General features: G+C 40.7%; 1 protein-coding gene across 2 annotated transcripts in view; it reads right to left on the bottom strand.

The window, feature by feature from the left end:
• Positions 1–473: 473 nt before the first annotated feature.
• The window catches only part of TAF12 (TATA-box binding protein associated factor 12), a 32,672-nt gene continuing 10,580 nt past the window's right edge, over positions 474–22,565 (bottom strand). The window contains exons 2-7 of one of the 2 annotated variants that reach the window (XM_019432488.2): positions 18,288–18,372; positions 17,316–17,567; positions 14,407–14,484; positions 8,425–8,539; positions 2,439–2,527; positions 474–952 (exon numbers count right to left, since the gene is read on the bottom strand). In XM_019432488.2, the coding sequence (XP_019288033.2) occupies positions 917–952; positions 2,439–2,527; positions 8,425–8,539; positions 14,407–14,484; positions 17,316–17,567; positions 18,288–18,359 (642 nt within the window). In that variant the 5' untranslated portion in view covers positions 18,360–18,372 and the 3' untranslated portion in view covers positions 474–916. The remainder of the gene's footprint in view (positions 953–2,438; positions 2,528–8,424; positions 8,540–14,406; positions 14,485–17,315; positions 17,568–18,287; positions 18,373–22,565) is intronic. The other variant, XM_019432489.2, reaches the window with a different exon arrangement.

Below are 22,565 nucleotides of genomic sequence, written 5' to 3'. Positions count from 1 at the left end.
CAAGGGCTACACTGGGCTCAGGACAGGGTGATGCTAGGTACCACTGAAGGTCATGACCCTGAGGTCTTAAGGTGCCTGGTTTCCTCTGCATGATGTTGAAAATACAGGGATCAGGGATATCAACAACTAAGAACAGACAGGCACCTGCACAGATGGGCCTTTCCCCAAGCTACTGCCATCCTTTCTTAGGGCCAAGGATGAACATCAGGAGTTCTAGACTTTGCCAAAACTCTTGAGATTGGGGCTCATGAGAGTCACCCTGTCCCGTTCTTATGGCAGAGAAACTGGACTCAAACTCCTACTGACGGTATGGCCTTCCTTGGAGTAAAATAATAGAAAAATTCCTGGGTTTTTTTCTCCTCACAGAATGAATAGTGGTGCTGCCACCTGCTGACAGAGAGCTACATCCAGCCTTGCTTGTCCTCTGAACTCTCTGGCCTTTCAAAGGCTATAAGCCATGTATACCCTGTGTCTTCGATTAATAACTTCTTTATTCTGGAAAAGCAAATGAAAGTCATATTCATATAAACACTGACATTACAAAGTACAGGGAAAAGGGGAAAGGAAAAGGAAACAAAAACCTCTACAAATCCTGCTAATACTGTCTCACCAAACAAGACCATAATGCTTTGTTCCATATTCAATCACTTATATAATAAACCACAAATAAAATCTTCTCTGGAAGATACATTGTTCCTCTCTGAGACGGCAGGGAAAAGGGACTGGAAGTTGGGATAGGAGGCTTTATTCTTTTGGCAGATCCTCTCAGTCATTATAGATATTGCTGTACTGTTAATAAAAAATATATGCTTCTCTGTAAAGCATTAAAAAAAAAAAATCCAAGGATGAGATGGCTGAGGTCTCAGCTCAAGTATCTCCAAATACATTGTTGTCCATTCCCTGACCTTTCCATGTGTTATTTCTTGGTTGTTTTCCGGATCAATGCCATTCTCTGAAAGGAGAGTGAAATAACCAATAACACAGGTTAGAGTCAGGAACTGTCCCAGTCACCCATGTGTGGCATGGTCTATACCACAAGCTGGAGCCCTTGGGAACCTACATGCACAGAGCAGCTCAGCAGGCTCCTTTGAGCCTAAGAGCAGTCTTCAGGACCCCAAGAGATGTTTGGACAGGCCAGTGGATCCATTCTGTTGACCAAAAGACCCAAACTGCTATAGGTTAGCAGGATGGTAAGAAAGTTAAAAACAGAAGGTAACAGCTCTTGCCTTTTGGGGACTTAGGGGATAGGTCATCAAAGCATATGTTTTCTAGACTCCTAATCTCTGAGGATTCTAGAGTCCAATCTCTCCGAGGATGAAGAAAATAGGGAAGGGGACTGTTTCAAGACTGTTGCCACACATAAAGGGAGCTGATATTTCATTCTTGATGACCTACAGTGAAGGAAACTGACACTAACAATTTCCACCACAACCCATCAGGGAAACATTCAGGTCACAGGTTTCAAATTTTACTATTTCCAGCCACTGGCCAAATTACTGATTGGCTTTGCTTACTCTTTGACCAAGAGATTGTCCTAATATTATGATACTTGCTGAGAGAGGGGGGCAGGGAGGGAGATAGGGCTGAAAAGTGGATAATTTGGGAACAGAGCCAAAATGACCGTCCCTTGTCTGAAGGACTGCCTTCTGAGGAATACTGTGATCTTTTGATTCAGGCTATCAGTGGCTTCCGTGTAGGGCTTCCTCTGTGAGCTTTGTAAACACACACACTCCGGAGATCCCAGGATATGGAAAAGCAAGGGACATTCAGCTACAACCACCCAACGATGCCCATTAAGCTTGGAAAGAACTCACTTTTGAAATCAGAGCACCAGCTAAATTAAGATGTTGTCAAGAGGAAGCCATCACTGCTATCAGATTGACCAATGACAGAGACAACTTGTTCACAGAAGTGGAGTTAGTTCTCATACTGACCCCTCAGTTCTGCAGTCAGAGGGGCAGAGAACAAAGGTGAAGTTGGGACAGAGGCCAGAATGCCTAGCACGGCAGTCTGGGCGCGACCCTCCTGCACAAGTGTGGCTTATCTCTCCTTTCTTTAAACTGCCCTCTACCCAGAGGGCCACATATGATGTTCTGACAGCAACAGTGCAGGAGGATTTCATTAGGGAGACATGGAGGGGCGAGTTCTGTCCCTATTAGAAGAATCTGCAATCAACAGCTTTAAGTGGCGCCCATCAGGACTGAGAGAAAAAACTGAGGCCACATGTGGGAACAGCAAAGTACCACAGACGTATCTCACTGTTCTCCCATGGAGCCCTGTGCTTCTTGCCGTCTCTGATCTCTGGTCCAGGGAGTGGAGCTTACTGTGTGAGGGAAGCGACAACTGCAGTGATAGTAGCTGTGTGTGCTGTCTTGCTCCCTTGGAGACACAGCTCAAGGATCAGCTGTGACTCCCCTGGGTTTCTGACAGCTCCTCACCTGTTTGTGAGCCTCTGTGGTGCAAGCCTTTTTGTAGGGCCGGATTTCTTCAGAGCCGAATCCAGGGATCCACATGTTCCACTGGCGTTCTGCAAGGAAGAGGCCAGCACAGAGATAAGGGGACAGGGAAGGCAGCATCAAAGTGCAGGGGGACCCTTGGACAAGGGTCAGGGAGCACTAATCTGAGCAACCAGCTATATTAATTAGCAGTAACCCTGCAGAGGGATTCTATGGAATACAAATGGGGGAATCACATGTGGTGCCTCCAAGGTTTGAAATGACACCATTCGACCTACATGCAAAGACAAAAGAGGGAAATGAGTCCAGGCTGTGAGTTATGAGCCCTAAGGTTTCCATGCAGCTCAAGAGAACAGAAAAGTCATTTGTTTCTTCAGTTGTCTTTTTTTTTTTTTTTTTTTTAAAGTAGGCTCCACACTTAACATGGGGCTTGAACTCACGATCCTGAGATCAAGAGTCACATGCTCTCCCCATTGAGCCAGCCAGGCACCTTCAGTTGTCTTATTCCTAAGTTCAAAGTCACTCCTCTCAAACCCAAAGGAAGAGGAGGAGGAGAAAGGCATTTTGAGCATTCTGGAGTTAAGAGCCAAGTCCCAGTTCTGCTGCTTCACTGTAGAGCTGCATGACGCTGGGTCTCAGTTTCTTCATCTTTTACATGGTAGTAACAACAGTAATAACCATGTCATAGAGTGGTTGAAAGCATTCAATGACATAATGCAATCCCAGAGTCTGGGATAAATGCACAGAGATATGGATACAGACATAGGTATGTCCATAGCACAGCCCTGTGTTCTGGTGCCACTGGATATGGTCATCCCTGTAAGAGTGTCCCTAAAGGTTCCAAGAGGGCAAAGAGATTTTGTTTATTAGACTATGTCAGTAATTGGCATAGCTACACGGACACCCAAACCCATGAATAAAAGTGCGGGGCACTTTAAGTATACCCAATATAAAAAAATTATACTTACACAAGATTATTTAGGGAATAAGCCTATTCAAAAGGAGTAAGATACTTTATCATATGCCCTAAAGCACTGAAAACATTTGTTGTGCAAATCTGTTTTGCCCTAGGCAGCCACTTAAATCAAATTGAGTATTAGTGATTTTATAGTTATACTTTGTGTCCACTGTACAGTAACTATTGGATGAATAAATGATTTATGTTTGGTTCTAGAATAATTTTATATACAGCTCTCTTCCAATATTTATTTGAAAATAAAAATATCTGAAGCCTTCTGCAAATAATATTTGTTGTCAGTCCTTGAAAGTGGAACTAACGGGGCGCCTGGGTGGCTCAGTCGGTTAAGCGTCCGACTTCGGCTCAGGTCATGATCTCATGGTCCGTGAGTTCGAGCCCCGCATCAGGCTCTGTGCTGACAGCTCAGAGCCTGGAGCCCGTTTCAGATTCTGTGTCTCCCTCTCTCTCTGCCCCTTCCCTGTTCATGCTCTGTCTCTCTCTGTCTCAAAAATAAATACATGTTAAAAAAAAAAAAAAAAGAAAAGTGGAACTAAGATTATTCCCGGGGTACCTGGGTGGCTCAGTTGGTTAAGTGTCCGACTTCAGCTTAGATCATGATCTCGAAGTTCCCGAGTTCAAGCCCCACATTGGGCTCTGTGCCGACAGCTTGGAGCCTGGAGCCTACTTCAGATTGTGTCTCCCTCTCTCTCAGTCCCTCTTCCACTCACGCTATGTCTCTCTCTCAAAAATAATAAACTTAAAAAAAAATGAGCCTTTAAAAAAGATTATTCTCTGGGAATTAAACTTTAAAATCAATAAAAGTGGGTCAGGATATGGATATGTAAAGTGTCTTTAAAGAAAGAAAACAGCCAGGCTGGCTGGCTCAGTTGGTAGGGGATGCGACTCTTGATCTCGGGATTGTGAGCCTGAGCTCCACACTGTAGAGCTTACTTAAAAAAAAAAAAAAAAAAAAAAAAAATCTTAAAAAAAAAAGCTACCAGGCAAGAATGCACACATGTAAGTATGTGTAGCAATATATGTAAATATGTATATATTTAGGGGCGCCTGGGTGACTCAGTTGGGTGTCTGACTTCGACTCAGGTGATGATCACAGCTTGTGAGTTTGAACCCCACATCGGCTCCCCAGTCTCAGTGCAGAGTCTGCTTTGGATCCTCTGTTTCTCTCTCTGTCCCTCCCCGGCTTGCTCTCTTTCTCTCAAAAATAAATGAAAATTTAAAAAATTTTAAATATGCGTATATTTATATTTTGTATTACATTAATGTAACAGCAACAACAATCATTTAGTGACTAAAAGGTATAGTAAAATGTGTGGTATAAAGCAGCACTGTAGGGGCACCTGGGTGGCTCAGCTGGTTAGGTGTCTAACTTTGGGTCAGGTCATGATCTCACAGTTCATGAGTTCGAGCCCTGAGTCAGGCTCTGCACTGACAGCTCAGAGCCTGGAGCCTGCTTTGGATTCTGTGTCTCCCTCTCTCTCTGCCCCTCCCCTGCTTGCATTCTGTCTCTCTCTAAAATAAATTTAAAAACATTTAAAAATATAAAAATAAAGCAGCATTGTACAAAGCATTCCATGTACATTATCTCATTGAACTCCCACATTTCTTTTTTTTTTTTTTAAGTTTATTTATTTTGAGAAAGAGAGCATGAGCAGGGAGAGAGGCAAAAGGAGAGGGAGGGAGTGAAAGAGAGATAATCCCAAGCAGGCTCCAAGTTGTCAGCACTGAGCCCCATGCAGGGCTCAAACCCACGAACCATGAGATCATAACCTTAACCAAAATCATGAGCTGGACATTTAACCAACTGAGCCACCCAGGAGCTCCTAAACTTCCACATTTCTAAAGACTCTGTCAGAAAGGGAGGTTATTTAACTACGCAAGTACAGAAAATCGGGTGAGAAGCAAACCTGGCAGCACCCATCCCAGTCGGTCAGAAGAGAGGAGATGTCCAGATTTTACAGCCCCATCTGCAAGTCTATCTTTGTTGGGGGTGGTGTGCAGCAGACCTGGGTGGTCAGGTGCCATTCAATACCAGGTTCCTCAATTCCCCTTGCTCCGATCCCATGCCCCCCAAGCGATCTGATTATGCATCAGTCTCCACCTAGGCCTGCTTCAGAAGCTGTTCTGGCAATGCAGACTTGTGAGTATTCCTATCTTTGTGAAAATTACTTCTCACCCATAATGAATAAACTAACATTCCAATGTTATTTCCAATAATTAAAATACAAAATATTTTGGGGTGCTTTGGTGGCTCAGTCAGTTAAGCACCTGACTCTTGATTTCGGCTCAAGTCAAGATCTCACAGTTTGTGAGACTGAGTGAGCCCAGTATCAGCTCTGCATTGACAGCATGGAGGCTGCTTGGAATTCTCTCTCTTCCTCTCTCTCTCTCTGCTCCCTCTGCTCTCTGCCCCCTCCCCCACTTATACACGCTCTCTCAAATAAATAAATAAATAAATAAACTTAAAAAAATTTTAAAAATAGGAATGCTAAACTCTCAAAGTAATATAATCTGTTGTGTGGGGGAGGGTTGTGGCAAAATATACATAAAAATTACCATTTTAACCATTTTTATTTTATTTATTTATTTTTAAATTTTTTTTAACATTTATTCATTTTAGAGACAGAGAGAGACAGAGCATGAATGGGGGAAGGTCAGAGAGAGAGGGAGACACAGAATCTGAAACAGGCTCCAGGCTCTGAGGTGTCAGCACAGAGCCCGATGCAGGGCTCGAACTCATGGACTGCGAGATCATGACCTGAGCCGAAGTCAGTCGCCCAACCGACTGAGCCACCCAGGCGCCCCATAACCATTTTTAGGTATACAGTTCTGTGGCATTAAGCTCATTCACCTTGTTGTACAACCATTATCACTACTCATTTCCAAAATGTTTTCATCATGTCAAACTAATGCTCTGTACACATTAAATCAGTGCCCATCTCCCCCCTCCCACGGCCCCTCATCATCACCATTCTACTTTCTATCCATTTGCGTTATGGTGGTTTTAAAACATGTCTGCAAATTCCTTTACATGCCTCCCGTTAAGGAATGGAGATTGCCTCAAAGAACAGAATTCAGTGGAGTGACACTGAGGGACCTCAGACACTGGGTCAGTGAAAGCCGTGCACTTTCTGCCAGGTGGTCATAGGATATTTATCCTGAGAGCCTATAGCCACCATGTAAGAAGTCCAGCCAGGGGTGCTTGGATGGCTCAGTCAACTAACCGTCCAATTTCAGCTCAGGTCATGATCTCACGGTTTAGGAGTTCAAGCCCCACATCAGGTCCTGTGCTGACAGCTCGGAGCCTAGATTCTGCTGCGGATTCTGTGTCTCCCTCTCTCTCTGCTCCTCCCTCACTTGCACTCTGTCTCTCTCTATCTCTCTCAAGAATAAATAAACATTAAAAAACAATTAAAAAAAAAAAGAAGTCCAGCCATCCCAGGACTGCACGGGATGAGATCATGTAGGGAGACTGCAGACAAAGGAAGACCTGTGGAGTCCCAGCTTTTTGAGAGCATCTAGCCCAGGTATCAGACTTGGACATGATGAAACCCTGTTATGGGTTGAACTGTGTCCCTCAAAAAGAAAAAGACATGTTTAAGTCCTAACCCCCAGCACCTCAGAATATATTGGTAATAGGGTCACTGCAGATGTAACTAATTAAGATAAGGTCATACAGGAGTAGGGTGGGCTCTTAATCCAGTATAACTAGCATCCTGAAGAGCAGAAGAGGCAGACCAACAGACACACACAGGAGAGAAGGTCACTCAGAGGCATAGACCGAGTGATGCAGCTATATGCAGGCAAGGATTCCTAGCCACCACCAGAAGCTAGGAAAAGGCAAGGAAAGATTCTTCCACAGTAACACTGGAGAGATCATGGCCCTGCTGATACCTTGATTTTAGATTTCTGGCCGCCAGAACTGTGAGAGAATAAATTTTGTTTTTTTAAGCTACCTAGTTTATGGTACTTTGTTACGACAGCCCTAGGAGACTAATACATCTTCCTTCAAAACAATCTCAGCCCCGGCCACCACCTGACTTTAATTACGTGAGAAACCCCTTAGCAAAACTGGCTGGCTAAGCCCAGTCACCCCCTGACTTATGAACAAAATAAACCATTGTTATTGTTTTAAGCCACTGTCTTGGAGCAGTTTGTTACCCAATAACACATAACTGGAATATCTGTCCTCTATTACTAATACCAGCAACGTTAACCAGAAGTGTGTTATTTACTCCACCAAGACTACCAGCGTCTCCCTAAGCCATACCTTCCTGACACTGGGAAGGAAGCCTTTTTCAGTAATCAGTCATGGGTTGTTCTATACCGAATCCCTCAATCTGCCTCATTCAGTTGGCTTGACTATCTCTGTACTCACAAGACTGTTCACTTTCTTCTGAACTGCATTGTAACCAATGCAGAGTGGGGCTTGTTTATTTCCCAAGTAATTATGGTTATCAATGTTATCTCAGAAAAACCCAAGCTTGAATTTAGTGTAAAAAAACAGAACACAAAATTATATGTATATTATGATTACAATTTGGGGGAGGGGGGCAATGCATAAATAGGCTAAAAACTGGAAGAGAAACACCATTATTTAAATGGTGGAGACATAATTGCTACATTTATAAAACTCTACTTTGTGCCAGGTCCTGTTCCAGTCACTTGACAAACATAACCCGTAATTCTCATGATCACCCTACAGGGATGATATTATGATCTCCACTTTACAAATGAGGAAACAGGCTCTAAGAGACAGTTGGTAGGAAGAACAAGGTGATACAGACAGAAAGTGGCAAACCCAATGCCTGGGCTCATTCTTCTTACCATGGATGGATTTCCCTTCTCTATGTAAATCTGCTATGGAATGAACACATACATCCCAGAGCCCAATAGCCTAATTCTGACATGAAGCTTCCTCTGACTAGATCTTCCTGGTGGTCCTAAAGGATCAACAGTGTGAATGCCTCAGGGAGAAATAAGACCACATACCTAGATGCAGCTGGACATCTTTCACCTCCAGGGTGCTGGACTTGCGATGCCGAGCAAGCTGGCAGGCTGCTGTCACCACACTCTCGATAAAATCATCAGCAATCTGCAGCAGCATCTGGGGAAGACAAAAGTGGGGGAGAGTAACCATGACACTGGCAGAGTAGGCTCCTGTTGCTGGGACAACTGTGTCTGCTTGAATCACATATTTAGTCAGGCTTTCTATTAGAAGCCATGGAATCAGCATTTGGGCTAAGGTGAGGAGGAAGAGTGAAAACAACACTAAAAACACATCAACTCATTAACCAGGTTGAGCACAACTCACACCTTTCTGAGGATGTTACTTTCTGTACTTCCTACCTGGCAGGAATCAATCAGGCCAATCCCTCACTCTCATATTTTCTTCTGAATTAGGTGGGAAAACAAAAGTGAATCTTTATACTTCCTCACTCACAGTCTCCTAAAGCATTTTTATTTCCATTATCTCACCTAGTCCTTATATTAATCCTGTGAAAAAAATGGGGCATGGATTTTATCCTTCTTCTATACAGAAGGATGCTGACTCATGGCCATGCAACTGCTAAGCACCAGAAGCAGGATTCAACTTCCAGGTTCCATGTCCAAATCCTGGGTTCTTTCCACTTCATTATCATTTATCCTGGACTATGTGAAGAGTAAAATCAGTATTTGAAGCTAAAAATTGGAGTTTTCATCAGTCAATACCTTGGCCTCCTCTGCTGACCAAAAAGAAAATGAATTACAATCATAGATATACCTTATTCTGTTAGACTATTACTGCATTGTTATCTTTTCTATGAAACCAAATGGATACCATCCACAGAGATGCACAGAGAGTGAGGGAAGGGCAGAGAGAGAGGGAGAAAGAGAGAGAATCCCAAGCAGGCTCCACACTGTCAGCACAGGGCCCAACATGGGGCTTGAACTCACAATCCATGAGATCATGACCTGAGCTGAAGAAAAGAGATGATTAACTGACTGAGCCACCCAAGCACCCTTTTCTCTTTTTTTAAAGTAAGCTTTATGCCCAACATGGGGCTTGAACTCACCACCCCGAGACCAAGAGTCACATACTCTACTAAATGAGCCAGCCAGGCACCTCCTAACAAAGAGATTTCTGATTAAACATGGCAAATCAACTCCAAAAATGACCTCCTCTCCTTCCCTAAATCCACTAAAATAACAATAAAGGGAAAAAAGACATATAAATCCACAAAGACAACAGGAGAGAAAAACTTAATAGACACGAGATTCCAATAAACTTTTATTTGTTTATTTTTTGAGAGAGAGAGAATGCATGAGCGAGAGAGGGCAGAGAGGGAGAGGAACAAAGGATCTGAAGCAGGCTCTGTGCTAAGAGCAGACAGCCCGATGTGGGGCTTGCACTTACAAACCACAAAATCATGACCTGAGCCAAAGTCAGATGCTTAATCAACTGAGCCACCCAGGCACCCCTCCAACAAACTTTTAAAGTAAACTTTTGCCAAGGAGATAACAGAGGAAAAGTGGGATCTGACCTGCAGATGGAATGTACAACATAAGTGCCCATAAAGGGGACACCAATGAGAATTAAACTGATTTGCCCCTTGCAGCCCCCAAAAGATCCAGCTTCTGGAAGTGCTATTTACATAAAAGATTGGGCTGAGGCACGGAACTAAAATCTGAGAAAGTATTACAAGTCTATATACAGACTAGTCCCCATTCCCTCCACACTCCAAAAGCAGCCAAGTGACTCCTCCCCACACATACCAGAACTCAGCAGGTTTATTCCCTAGAACACTGAATAGGCATGGCTCTAGATTAGAATACATCAGACACAGTGATGGCAGGGGAGAGATACAGCCTCTTTCTCTTGCCTTGCTTTCAGGATGTCAGAAGCTAGAGATAAACCCTCCAGATAGGAGCCTGGAGGATTCTTTTCTGGAGATACCAAATGACTCCAGAGAATGGACTTACAGATGCTGAGATGTAGAGATCCTCCAATAAGAAGGCTGACTTGTTGACAAATTATTCTGGAGTGAAGCCAGTGGTTTGCTAAAGCCAGCTGAGAGGAGCTCATAAAAGTCAATTAATTACATGCATTTCTTCACAATCTTTCATTCAGCAACATGTTGATAGCTTAAAATAGGGCATATTGGGAATATTTACACCACAGAAATTAGGAAACGCTAAAAATTAGGGCCTTTTCCTCCACCGAATTGGTTGCTAAACATTAACAGTACATTACTAGATGAAGCCAATCAGTAAATTCTGCTTCACATCAGCTCTTTAGTGGCTCAGTCTTTTTTTTTTTTTTAATTTTTTTTAACGTTTATTTATTTTTGAGACAGAGAGAGACTGAGCATGAACGGGGGGAGGGTCAGAGAGAGGGAGACACAGAATCTGAAACAGGCTCCAGGCTCTGAGCTGTCAGCACAGAGCCCGATGCGGCGCTTGAACTCACGGACCGAGAGATCATGACCTGAGCCGAAGTCGGCCGCTTAACTGACTGAGCCACCCAGGCGCCCCTTTAGTGGCTCAGTCTTTAAGAACAGATCGTCAAGAACACCAAACATGTGAAGGAAATCTCCAATACTAAAAAGAAAATAAACAAACCAAGGAGAAAAAAAGGGCCCAGGGGACACTAAGACAATGCAGGGAAAAGAAGAAAATGTCAAAAAATGGAATTCCTTGGGGGCACCTGGGTGGCTCAGTTGGTTAAGCATCCAACTTCAGCTCAGGTCATGATCTCATGGTTCATGGGTTCGAGCCCCGCATGGGGTCTGTGCTGACAGCTCAGAGCTTGGAGACTGCTTCAGATTCTGTGTCTCCCTCTCTCTCTGCCCCTCCCCTGTTCACACTGTCTCTGTCTCTCAAAAATAAACAAAATTTAACAAAATGTTTAAAAATAAACAAAATGTAAAAAAAAAATTTTTTTAAAAAAATGGAATTCCTTGTTAAGAAAGGTAAGAGAAGATATTACAACCATAAAATAAGAACAGAGTGGCTTGGGGAAAAAAAGGACCAATTAGAAGTGCCTGGCTGGCTCAGCTGGTGGAAGAGTATGACTCTTGATGTCAGGATTCTGCAAGCCCCACCTTGGGTGTAGAGATTACTTACAAAATAAAATCTTTTCTTTTTTTTTTTTAATTTTGTTTTTGAGAGAGAGAGAGAGAGAGAGAGAGAGAGAGAGAGAGCGCACAAGTTGGGGAGGGACAGAGAGAAAGGGAGACACAGAATCCAAAGCAGGCTCCAGGCTCCAAGATGTCAGCACAGAGCCCGACTTGGGGCTTGAACTCATGAACCGCGAGACCATGACCCGAACTGAAGTTGGATGCTTAACCAACTGAGCCACTCAGGTGCCCCCAAATAAAATCTTTAAGAAACAAACAAACAAAAAAAGGAATAGTCAACAAGAAAACCTCATGAGAATTCTAATTTTTATAACAAAAAACCTTAAAACTTACAAAGTTTAGAAGATAAACTAAGAAAAATCTCCCTAGCAAGTGGAACTTAGAATTATAAAGAAATAAAAATAGGAAATCAAAGACAAAAAACCCTAAGAGGACCAATGCAGAAGATTCAATATCCAACCAATTGTCATTACAGAATGAAAGAGCAAAAACAGAGAAGAAATTATCAAAAAACTAATATAAGAAAATGGAAGTCTCACACACTGCTGGTATGAATGTAAAAGGGTATATGTAGCACTTTGGAAAAACAATTACCACATGACTCTGCAACTTCACTCCTAAGTATATTATCAAGAAAAATGAAAACATATTTCCACATAAAACTTATGCATGAGTTTTAAAAAAACAAAATTTGCACATGAATGTTCATGCAACATTCATAATAACCAAAAAGTGGATACAACCCATCAACTGATGAATGGATAAACAATGGTATGTCCATACAACGGAATAGTATTCTGCCCTAAAAAGAGGTACTCATATCTGCTACAACATGGATGAACTTTAAAAACATTACACTAAGTGAAATAAGCCAGTCACAGACACCACATATTATATGACTCCATTTATCTGAAATGTCCAGAACAGGCAAATCTATAAAGACAGAAAGTAGATTAGTAGTTAGTTGCTTAAGGGCTGTGGGGGTTGGGAAAAAATGGGAGTGACTGCTAATAGCTGGGGGTTTCTTTTAGGGGTGATGAAAATGTTCTAAAAATGACAGCGTTGAGAGTTGTATAATTCTGTGAAAAGACTAACAACCACTGAACTGTAGATTTCAAATGAGTGAATTTTATGGTATATGAATTATATCTCAATAAAGCTGCTACCCCCTCAACCACTCCCCCATCCTCCCCACACACAAAGAGAGCAAGTATTTTTCCCTCTGGTTAAAAAAAATAAAAATGGAGTTATACTTTTTTTTATAATTTGTATTTCCTTTCCTTGTCATTACATACTCTTCAGCAAAGGCAAAACAAACTAATAACAAAAAACTCCAAACCCCAAAATATACAAAATCATCCCAGAATTGAGGCACTCAAGTCCCTAAAATAAAAGAAGGTTCCAGGAACCCAGCACAACAAATGAAAAAAGATATGCACTAAAGCTCATATGAAAATTCAGAATAGAAAAAAAGTAACATTCTAGGGGCACCTGGCTGGCTCAGTTGGTAGAGCATGCAACTCTTGATCTCAGGGTTGAGTTCAAGCCTCAGGTTGGGTATAGAGATTACTTAAAAAAGAAAATATTTAAAAAAAAAAAAAAAAAAAAAGGGAAAAGAAAAAAGACTCTAAAAAACGAAAACTGGGATCAGAATGGCATAAGACCTTTCTGTTTTTCTTTTTTTTTCTCAAGTAGGCTCCATGCCGAACATGGGGCTTGAACTCACGACCCTGAGATCAAGAGTTGCACGAAGCACCCTGCATAAGATTTCTTAATAGATTTTCAAAGACAATGGAGCAATGCCTTTACAACTGAAAGGAAAAAAATGATTTCCATAATCAAATTCTAAACTCTTTCAAACCAAAAATTAAATGTGAAGTTAGAATGTAGATATTTTCAGACATTTACCTCTCATCTATCCTTCTTAGACAGTAATAAAAATGTGCTCTAACAAAAAGAGGGAATAAAGTAAGAAGAAGAGGATGTAGGATCTAGGAAACAAGAGATCCAAAGAGGAAAAAAAAAAAAGAGCAAAAGGAAGACCCAGGAGAGGTTTGTTCAAGTGACCTAAAATTAATCAGACCAGAAGACGATGGAGGATTCTGGGAGTGAAATCTCCGAGTTGGGAAAGCAGGCGGGGGAGAGACTAAAATCTGCAGATTATTTTTCCATTTGGAAAAAACAATGTTGATAAAGTGTACACCAGAGGTGATAACAGAAGTCGAATAAAAAAGGCACAAAAAAAACTAAATAAAAATGAGTCAATTATCAACTTTGTAAGTAGTACAAAACAGGACTTGGTTCAGTGGTGAACAATATTTACTTGGTCAGAATAATGTAAATACTGATTTCTGAGTTATCTAAAAGTTGTGACAAAACTATATTGGAAAAATGAGGGAAAGGGAAGCATGTATGGATGTGAGTGGTTTAACAAAATTCTATCAACAGACAGAAATCAAAGAATATCTGTTTCAGTATATTACTTAAAAATATGGAGGAATATTATAGAAACAACTAAAATTGTTGAAAGTGATTGCCTGTGAACAACAAACGAAGCCCTTTTTGCCAAGCAAAAGCAGCAGTAGCTGCTAGGTAGAAAGTGCTAGGCATTCTCCTAAGTGATTTGTACAAGTTATTCCAGGGAACCCTCACAATAACCCTGTGGGTAAATAATACCATACCCTGCCAACACAAGAGGAAACTGAGTCAAAAAGCGTACGTGACTTGTCCACAGCTACAGAACTGGTAAGCGGCAGAGCCAACGTTCAAATTCAGATTTGTCTGCCTCTAAAGAGCCAATATTCTGTATTAGCTCTCAGGGACACAGATTCTGGGGTTCCCAACCCCACCTTACCTCCTCCACATCTTCATCCAATTGCTCATTAGGATCCACTTCTCTGACTAAGTCTTGTAATTTCTTCTTGGTCAATACCTAAAGTTAATTGGGAGAAGACTTTTTCAGTAAGTATTAAGGGAGCAAAACACCTCATTACCCTGTAATGAAGAAAGGCTGTCACTGTGTTGGGTTTAGTTTCTACTTTCCAAAAGTCAGCAGTCTGGCCTACAAGACTTGTATTCTACAAAACTGTACTCTCAAGACAGAAGTAGCCCAGGGAAAGGCCACAAGAGCAGTATGGCCGAGAGGCCAACACCTGTCAGTTTATTTCTGCTTCATCTCTTTCTCACTATGCCTTACCTTCCCTCTACATTAAATAATTTGCAATTTTCTGACCATCACAACTTGTATGTGCCTCTGTTGCTTTTGGACGTGCTCTTCTACCCTTCTTCCTATCTGCTCAATCTATGGTGCCTTCTTTCTGCTTTTCCTAGCCCACCCAGGTAAAAGGAACCACTTCCTCCTTTGGCCTCTACTAGACTCTGTGCACCCTTCTATCATTGTATGTAGTTGTAAACTTGCTTGTTTCTTTCTTTTTTTTTAATGTTTATTTATTTTTGACAGAGACAGAGTGTGAGCAGGGAAGGGGCAGAGAGAGAGAGGGAGACACAGAATCCAAAGCAGGCCCAGGCTCTGAGCTGTCTGCACAGAGCCTAACACGGGGCTCAAACTCATGGACCCCAAGATCATGACCTGAGCCGAAGTCAGCTGCTCAACTGACTGAGCCACCCAGGCACCCCATAAACTTGCCTGTTTCAGACTTAGTAGGCTGAAAGCTCCCTGAGGGCAGGGACCATGTGTTCATCTCCATATAATATTTGTATAAGTGCGTACAACTGTGATCCCTTTTTCAGAGAGGAAATGTCATGTTACATATATATACCATTAAACAATAATCAAAAGACATACATTAAAATGCTAACCATAAATTGAGAATAAACTGAGGGTTGATGGGGAGTGGGAGGGAGGGGAAAGTGGGTGATGGGCATCGAGGAGGGCACCTATTGGGATGAGCACTGGGTGTTGTATGGAAACCAATATGACAATAAACTTCATATTAAAAAAAAATGCTAACCATAGTTATTTTGGGGTGATGGTAAAATTATGGGCTATTTATTCTTGTATTTCTAAAGTTTCTGTGATAAGCATGTATAATCTTGGAAATAAAGAAAAAAGCAACAAATTTTTAAAATACATATTTGTTCATGATTTCTCAGATCTATCCATTCTCCATTCTAACATTACCGCTACATCCAGCCTTTACTGCACATCTTGATTTACTACAGAAGTCTTAGACCTGGTCTTCCTCTCAGTCTGCCCCCTTTCCTACTTTTCTTATCCACTTACTACCAAGTTAATCCTCCTACGATATACTACTTTTATTATGTTACTTACTCTTCTATTAAATATTAAAAATAGACAATATTTGCAAAGATTGTCTAATGACTAAAAGTTCCAAAGGAAACTGACTAGTATATGCTCAGTTTATTCTGCCATAATCCAGCCTAAACTGTCTTACCTCCTGCTCTTCTCCAACAGACTCCACATTCAACACAAGCTGGCTTCCCAACTATCTGCCCAACCTTCCCCATTCACCTTTGCTGGTCCCTCCCCCTATTTTCTTGAAATGTCTCTCCCTCCTATTCCAGCCTACAAGGTTCAAGTTAAGAGATAATACTTATTTCTTATCTCTTGTGGGTCTGCAGAGCAGAATCAGAATCATGGGCAGAAAGTGGGGGGCAGATTTTAGAAGTACTGCAGAAAATTAATGGCAGCAGCTGAATGAACTAGAAGGAGAAAAGACTGGAGGCAATGGTACTTAATTACAGGAATAATGAATAATGAATGCATTAGTTATTTTATTTAGCTATTTTATTTACCAATTATAAAGCATATATATATTTATACATAAAAATATAAAAACCTATCATAGGCAACATGTTGTGTTAGTGTGTGTATATGGATGTATGTAAATATACATCACACACATAAACGCTATAAACACTGATAAACATTGTACATGATAATTTCATAAAGAACTTCAGAAGTCCAAAGGACAGGGGTGTCTGGGTGGCTCAGATGGTTAAGTGTCTGACTCTTGGTTTTGGCTCAGGTCATGATCTCACGGTTCGTGAGTTCAAGCCTAAGCCTGTTTGGGATTCTTGCTCTCTCTCTTTGCCCCTCCTCTGCTCTCTCACTCTCTCTCAAAATAAACTAAAGATAAATAAATAAATAAATAAATAAATAAATAGTAAAACTCTTTAAATTTCTTTTAAATTTAAATTTTATTTTTCAGAGAGAGAGTGTAAGCAAGGAAGGCGCAGACAGAGAGGGAGACAGAGGATCCAAAGTGGGCCCTGTGCTGACAGCAGCTATCCCGACGCAGGGCTCTGACGCATGGCAAGATCACGACCTGAGCCAAATTTGGACACTCAACCCACCGAGATACCCAGGCGCCCCCCAAGAAACCTATTTAAAAAAAATAGGGTGACTGGGTGGCTCAGTGGGTTAAGCGTCCGACTTCGGCTCAGGTCGTGATCTCACAGCTTGTGAGTTTGAGTCCCATGTCGGGCTCTGTGCTGACAGTTCAGAGCCTGGAGCCTGCTTCACATTCTGTGTCTCCCTCTCTCTCTCTCTGCCCCTTCCCTGCTCACACACACTCTCTCTCTCTCTCAACAATAAACAACAACAAAAAAAAAAATTAGAAAAAATAAATAAATAAATAAAGAAGTCCAAAGGAGGGAAAAGACCTTTTCCAGCTAAAAGGAAGAAGCAGCATCTGAGATAGACAGACATCTCCCAAAGCATTACTGGTTCAAATAACAGATAAGAGGTACCTATAAAGAACAAAAAATAAGAAATGATACCTGATTATTTTCAGGGCTGAGACGCCCTCCTGTCCCAGGAGTGCCTGGTATCTTTACCACTGTAGTGCTATTGGCCATGGAGCCTTGTGGAGGAGTGCTGGCTGGTTCCGGTTTTATGGATGAGAAATTGGAGAGGTTGATTAGGGCTGAGGGGCCAAACTGGTTCATAATCTGCCGAGCTTTGGACTTCAGCTCATAGAGCTTATCAAGATCCTGTTTCTTTTTGGAGCTGTGAGGACCAAGGCCAATCAACTGTAGAAGGAAAACAAGAGAATTAGCTCCAGAAACATCTTTAATAAAGGGTAAGTTTTGAAAGTAAACTTATATAAAGTCTCTTGGACTTGAAGGGTCTTTAGGATTTCTGGGATAGTGACCATGTGATACCTGCACATTAAAAATGGACGGAATGAGGAATGTTCATTGCTCTCACCTCATATTTAGAAACTATCTTTTCTCTAAAATCTAAATGAAATAGTCCACAAAATTAAATAAGTAAATGAAATGAGAAATCTTACGTACAAAAATAAACTAGAATGAGTAAGACATTTTTGAAGACTTCGTAAAAATAGAATACTTGGTTAAGTACTAAATGTGTTATTTTTCAACAGCAAATAATGTTAAATTCAAATAAATCATGGCACAATCACATACTTAAAACCAGTCACAAAACTTCAGAAAACAGATTAGTTCATTTTGGCACTTCAAAACATGCTTAAATCTATGTCAGGGCTATGTCTAATCAACACGATTTTTAGCAACTGTTAAAAGTAAGCTGTTCTTTGTCATCAAGAGCAAATTTTCTTTGAGTGTTAGCAATCTTTAAGTACATGCAGAGTCCCTAGCCTGGAGTAGCCAAGACTCCTAAATTTTAAAGCCATGAGGTAGACTCTGTGGACAGCAGCTTTGGTGTCATCAAGATCAGAAGCACATTCACCAAATTCCGTCAACAGCGGCCTCAACGAGCTTACTTACAGCTATCTGAGTGTCTAGATCTTTAATTACATCAGCAACAGCTGTGAGCCCGGTGAACTGAGAGGCAGCCATTTTCAAAAGCTACCTGTAAATGAACAACTGGCATCAAGCACCACTCTTGCCACAGAACCATTTCAGTTGCGTGGCTGGCACATCTTCACGGGCCAGAATCCAAGCAAACTGGATGTGGAGAAACGCATCCATATTCCTGTCTCCTTATTCTTACTCATTACCAAGAGAAATATCTCCATCTCTTTCATACGCAGCTTTTAAAATTAATGAAGATTATAGTAATATAAATTCTCTTCTAATGAAACGGATGTTCTAGCGTTAGGGATAAACTAGCAGCATATGGAAACTTCATTGGCCAAATTGTGAAACTTGAACTTGCAGGAATCATGGCAGTGGTTATCAGAACGTGGTGAAGCTTAGCAACCTAAATGAGCATCTATACGTGTGAACTCTTGCCCCAGTTGCTGAGTTCCTCCCCAACAAACTGCCTAACTTTCTAACACGAGAAATCACCTTTCCTGGTTTACCCTTAAGAAAAGCAACTAACTATGCACTGGTTAAGTGACCAAGAGAAACCTGGCCAAGAGTCAGCTGAGGGGGACAGAAGAGCATCAAGATCACTTGTTTGTTTTTAACCGTATGCAGTCCATGCCTCCTTCCCCTTACCCACAAATGGTACCAACAGAAGAATCAGGAGAGGGAAAGATTGAGAATGTGGTTAATAGTTGTTCTGTAATGTTATAAAAACAAACTATTTACCCACAGCAAGTTTTATGAAAGAGACTTATTAAAGATTATCAGTATGCTCACCACACTGAACATATTATACCCTTCAAATAACATTCCCATAACCTTCAAGGGACTTCCCAAAGAGTACTGGGTATTGCTCAAAATAAGTAGAAGACTTTTTTTGTAATAGAGATTTCTGCATAATGGGAATTTCTATAATAAGACCTGTAGACAAGAACACAATCTACACAGCACCAAATATGAATAATCATATGTCAAGTTTGGAATTAACATTAAGGAATAGCTCCAATGACTATTAATGAAATAAGTTGTTTTAATGAAATAAGGGGAATCCATACAATATAAGAAACATCAAAGTTTCTCCCTAAGAAACTAGACTGCAGTTTACTGTATTGTTTTGTTGAGAAGCAAACATTACTTCTGCATTTTCAATAATTCTGGTAAGTGAGCTATTTCTTCCATTAAAACAAAACAAAACAAAGCAGATGATAACCACTCATTACCAGACTGACACTGCCCATAGTTTCCTAGACTATTCCTTTATTTGGTTGGATTTAAAACACCATATTTGGATGGGTGATGATTACATGGATTTACACAATGTCAAAGTCATCACACTGAATATTTAAGATCTGTGCATTTTATTGTATATACAAATTATAACACTATTAAGGACAGGAAACCAAATCACCCAACCCCCACCCAAATAAATAAAGGATTGCACTCTTAGACATTTATCCCAGAAAAATAAAAACTTGTGTTCCCACACAAACCTATATTCTCATGTTCATAGCATATATCAATAAGGAAAAGATAGATTATTGAATGCATGGTGGTATATGAGTACATCTGGAAAAAATCTGGTTTCATGTTTAAAATTTAAATATTTGACCCATCTGGAATGAGGGGGGGTATATATATATTCCTCCCTTCATACACTCTTTTATTGCAGACAGATCAAATATTTAAATCTTAAATATAAAATGAATTATCTTAAATGTTAAATATAAAATACTAGAATATAGGAGATTTAAAAAATATTCAGGAATATAACCCTCTCACTTTATTAAAAAAAACTAACCCAAAATGGATCGTATACTTTAATAATATCAAATGTACAACTATAATACTTTTAGAAAAAACAGGAGAAAATCTTTGGGCTCTAGCTAGACAAGAGTTCTTAGACTTGACACTAAATGCAACCAATAAAAGGAAATATTTCTAAATTGGCCTTCATCAAATTAAAAGTGTTTCCTATGTGAAAGCCTACGTAGAAAGGATGAAAAGACAAGCTACAGACGAGGAGAAAGTATTTACAAACTACATATCCAACAAAAGACTAGTATCTATAAAGTATAAAGAATTCTCAAAACTCAGCACGTCTTTTTTTTTTTTTAACTAATTCAATTACAAAATGCACAGAAGACCTGACCAGATATTTCACCAAAGTCATACAGATGGCAAACGAAGCACAAGAAAAGGTATTCAACGTCATTAGTCATTAAAGAAAGGCAAATTAAAACTGCAGTAAGATGAAACTACACACCTAGAAGTATGCCTAAAATAAAAAATAGTGATAGCGCCAAATACTGACAAGGATGCAGAGAAAATGGATCACTAGCACATTGCAAGTGGGAATGTAAACAGTACAGCCACTCTAAAACGGTTTGCAGTTTCTTAAAAAATCTAAGGATATACTGTCACAGAGAAGCCTAAAGAGACATGAAGACAAATGGAAAAACTAAGATCTGAGTAAATGATGGACTTCAGTTAATAATACTGTATTAATATTGGCTCATTAGTTTTAACAAATGCACCATACTAATGTAAGATGTTGCTATGGAGAAACTGGGTGTATGGAAACCCTATTACCTTCCCAATTTTTCTGTAAATCTCAACTGTTCTAAATTTTTTCTTAACGTTTATTCATTTTTGAGAGACAGAGCACAAGTGGGGGAGGAGCACAGAGAAAAAAGGAGACACAGGATCCGAAGCAGGTACCAGGCTCTGAGCTGTCAGCACAGAGCCTGATGTGGGGCTCGAACTCATGAACCACGAGATTATGACCTGAGCCAAAGTTGGATGCTTACCCCAATGAGCCACCCAGGTGCCCCTAAAACTGTTCTAAGAAATAGTTTATTAAAAAACTAGGGGTGCCTGGGTGGCTCAGTCGGGTAAGCATCTGACTCTGTATCTCAGCTCAGGTCATGATCTCATGGTTCATGAGATGAAGCTCTGAGATGGGGTCTGTGTTGACGTTGCAAAGCTTGCTTGGGATTCTTTCAATCCCTCTCTCTGTACCCCTCTCCTGCTCTTGTGCATGCACGTGTGTATGTGTGAGTATGTGTGTGTCTTTCTCTCTCTCTCAAAATAAATAATCATTTAAAAAAATAAAGTAAAAAAAAAAAAAAACTAGAAAAAAAAAAGGGGGGGAGGGGGTGCCTGGCTGGCTCAGCAGGTAGAGCATGCGACTCTTAATCTCAGGGTCAGAGTTCAAGTCCTACATTGGGTGTCAAGCCTACTCTAAAAAGAAAAAAGGGGAAAAAAGAACAAACCATTAATACACAAAACAACAGGGATGAATCTCAAAAAATATTTAAGCAAAAAAAAAAAAAAAATCCAGTCTCAAAAGAAATACTCTATGATTCCATTTATTTAATTTTTAAATTTGTATTTCATTAAAAAAAATTTTTTTATGTTTTTATTTTTGCAGGAGAGAGAAACAGAGCATGAGAGGGGGAGGAGCAGACAGAGAGGGAGACACAGAATCTGAAGCAGGCTCCAGGCTCTGAGCTGTCAGCACAGAACCCAACACAGGGCTAGCTAGCACTCACAAACTGTGAGATCATGACCTGAGCCGAAGTCGGACGCTCAATCGACTGAGCCACCCAGGCACCCCGTATTTGTATTTCATTTTTAAAGTTTATTCATTTTGAGGGGGGCTGCAGAGAGAATGGGAGGAGAGAGAATCTCTCAACTTGGGGCTCAATTCCATGAACCATGAGATTATGATCTGAGCCAAAATCAAGAGAGTCCAACGTTTAACTGATTGCACCACCCAGGCACCCCTGATTCCATTTATATGAAATTCTAACCTCTAATGATCTAAAAACTAAACTCTAGCAATAGATGGGGCAGAGACTGAACAGGGGTATGGGGGAAGTTTGTGAGGTAGATATAAATGTTCTATATCTTGAGGGGGGTGATGCTTACACAGCTGCATACATTTCTGAAAACCCATCAAACTAAATACTTACAATGTGCATTTTATTGTACACAAATTATACCTCAATAAAGTCAGCTCAGAAAAAAAAAAACTCTTAATATGCAACTATTTTTTTTTAAAAAAAATTTTTTTTCAACGTTTTTTATTTATTTTTGGGACAGAGAGAGACAGAGCATGAACGGGGGAGGGGCAGAGAGAGAGGGAGACACAGAATCGGAAACAGGCTCCAGGCTCCGAGCCATCAGCCCAGAGCCTGACGCGGGGCTCGAACTCAAGGACCGCGAGATCGT

Source organism: Panthera pardus, unplaced genomic scaffold (genome assembly GCF_024362965.1).
Source record: "Panthera pardus isolate Hobbes unplaced genomic scaffold, ASM2436296v1 HiC_scaffold_11, whole genome shotgun sequence".
NCBI classification, from domain to species: Eukaryota; Metazoa; Chordata; class Mammalia; order Carnivora; family Felidae; genus Panthera; species Panthera pardus.
Note: the sequence above shows the minus strand (reverse complement) of the source record. Positions and strands in the feature narration are given on the sequence as shown.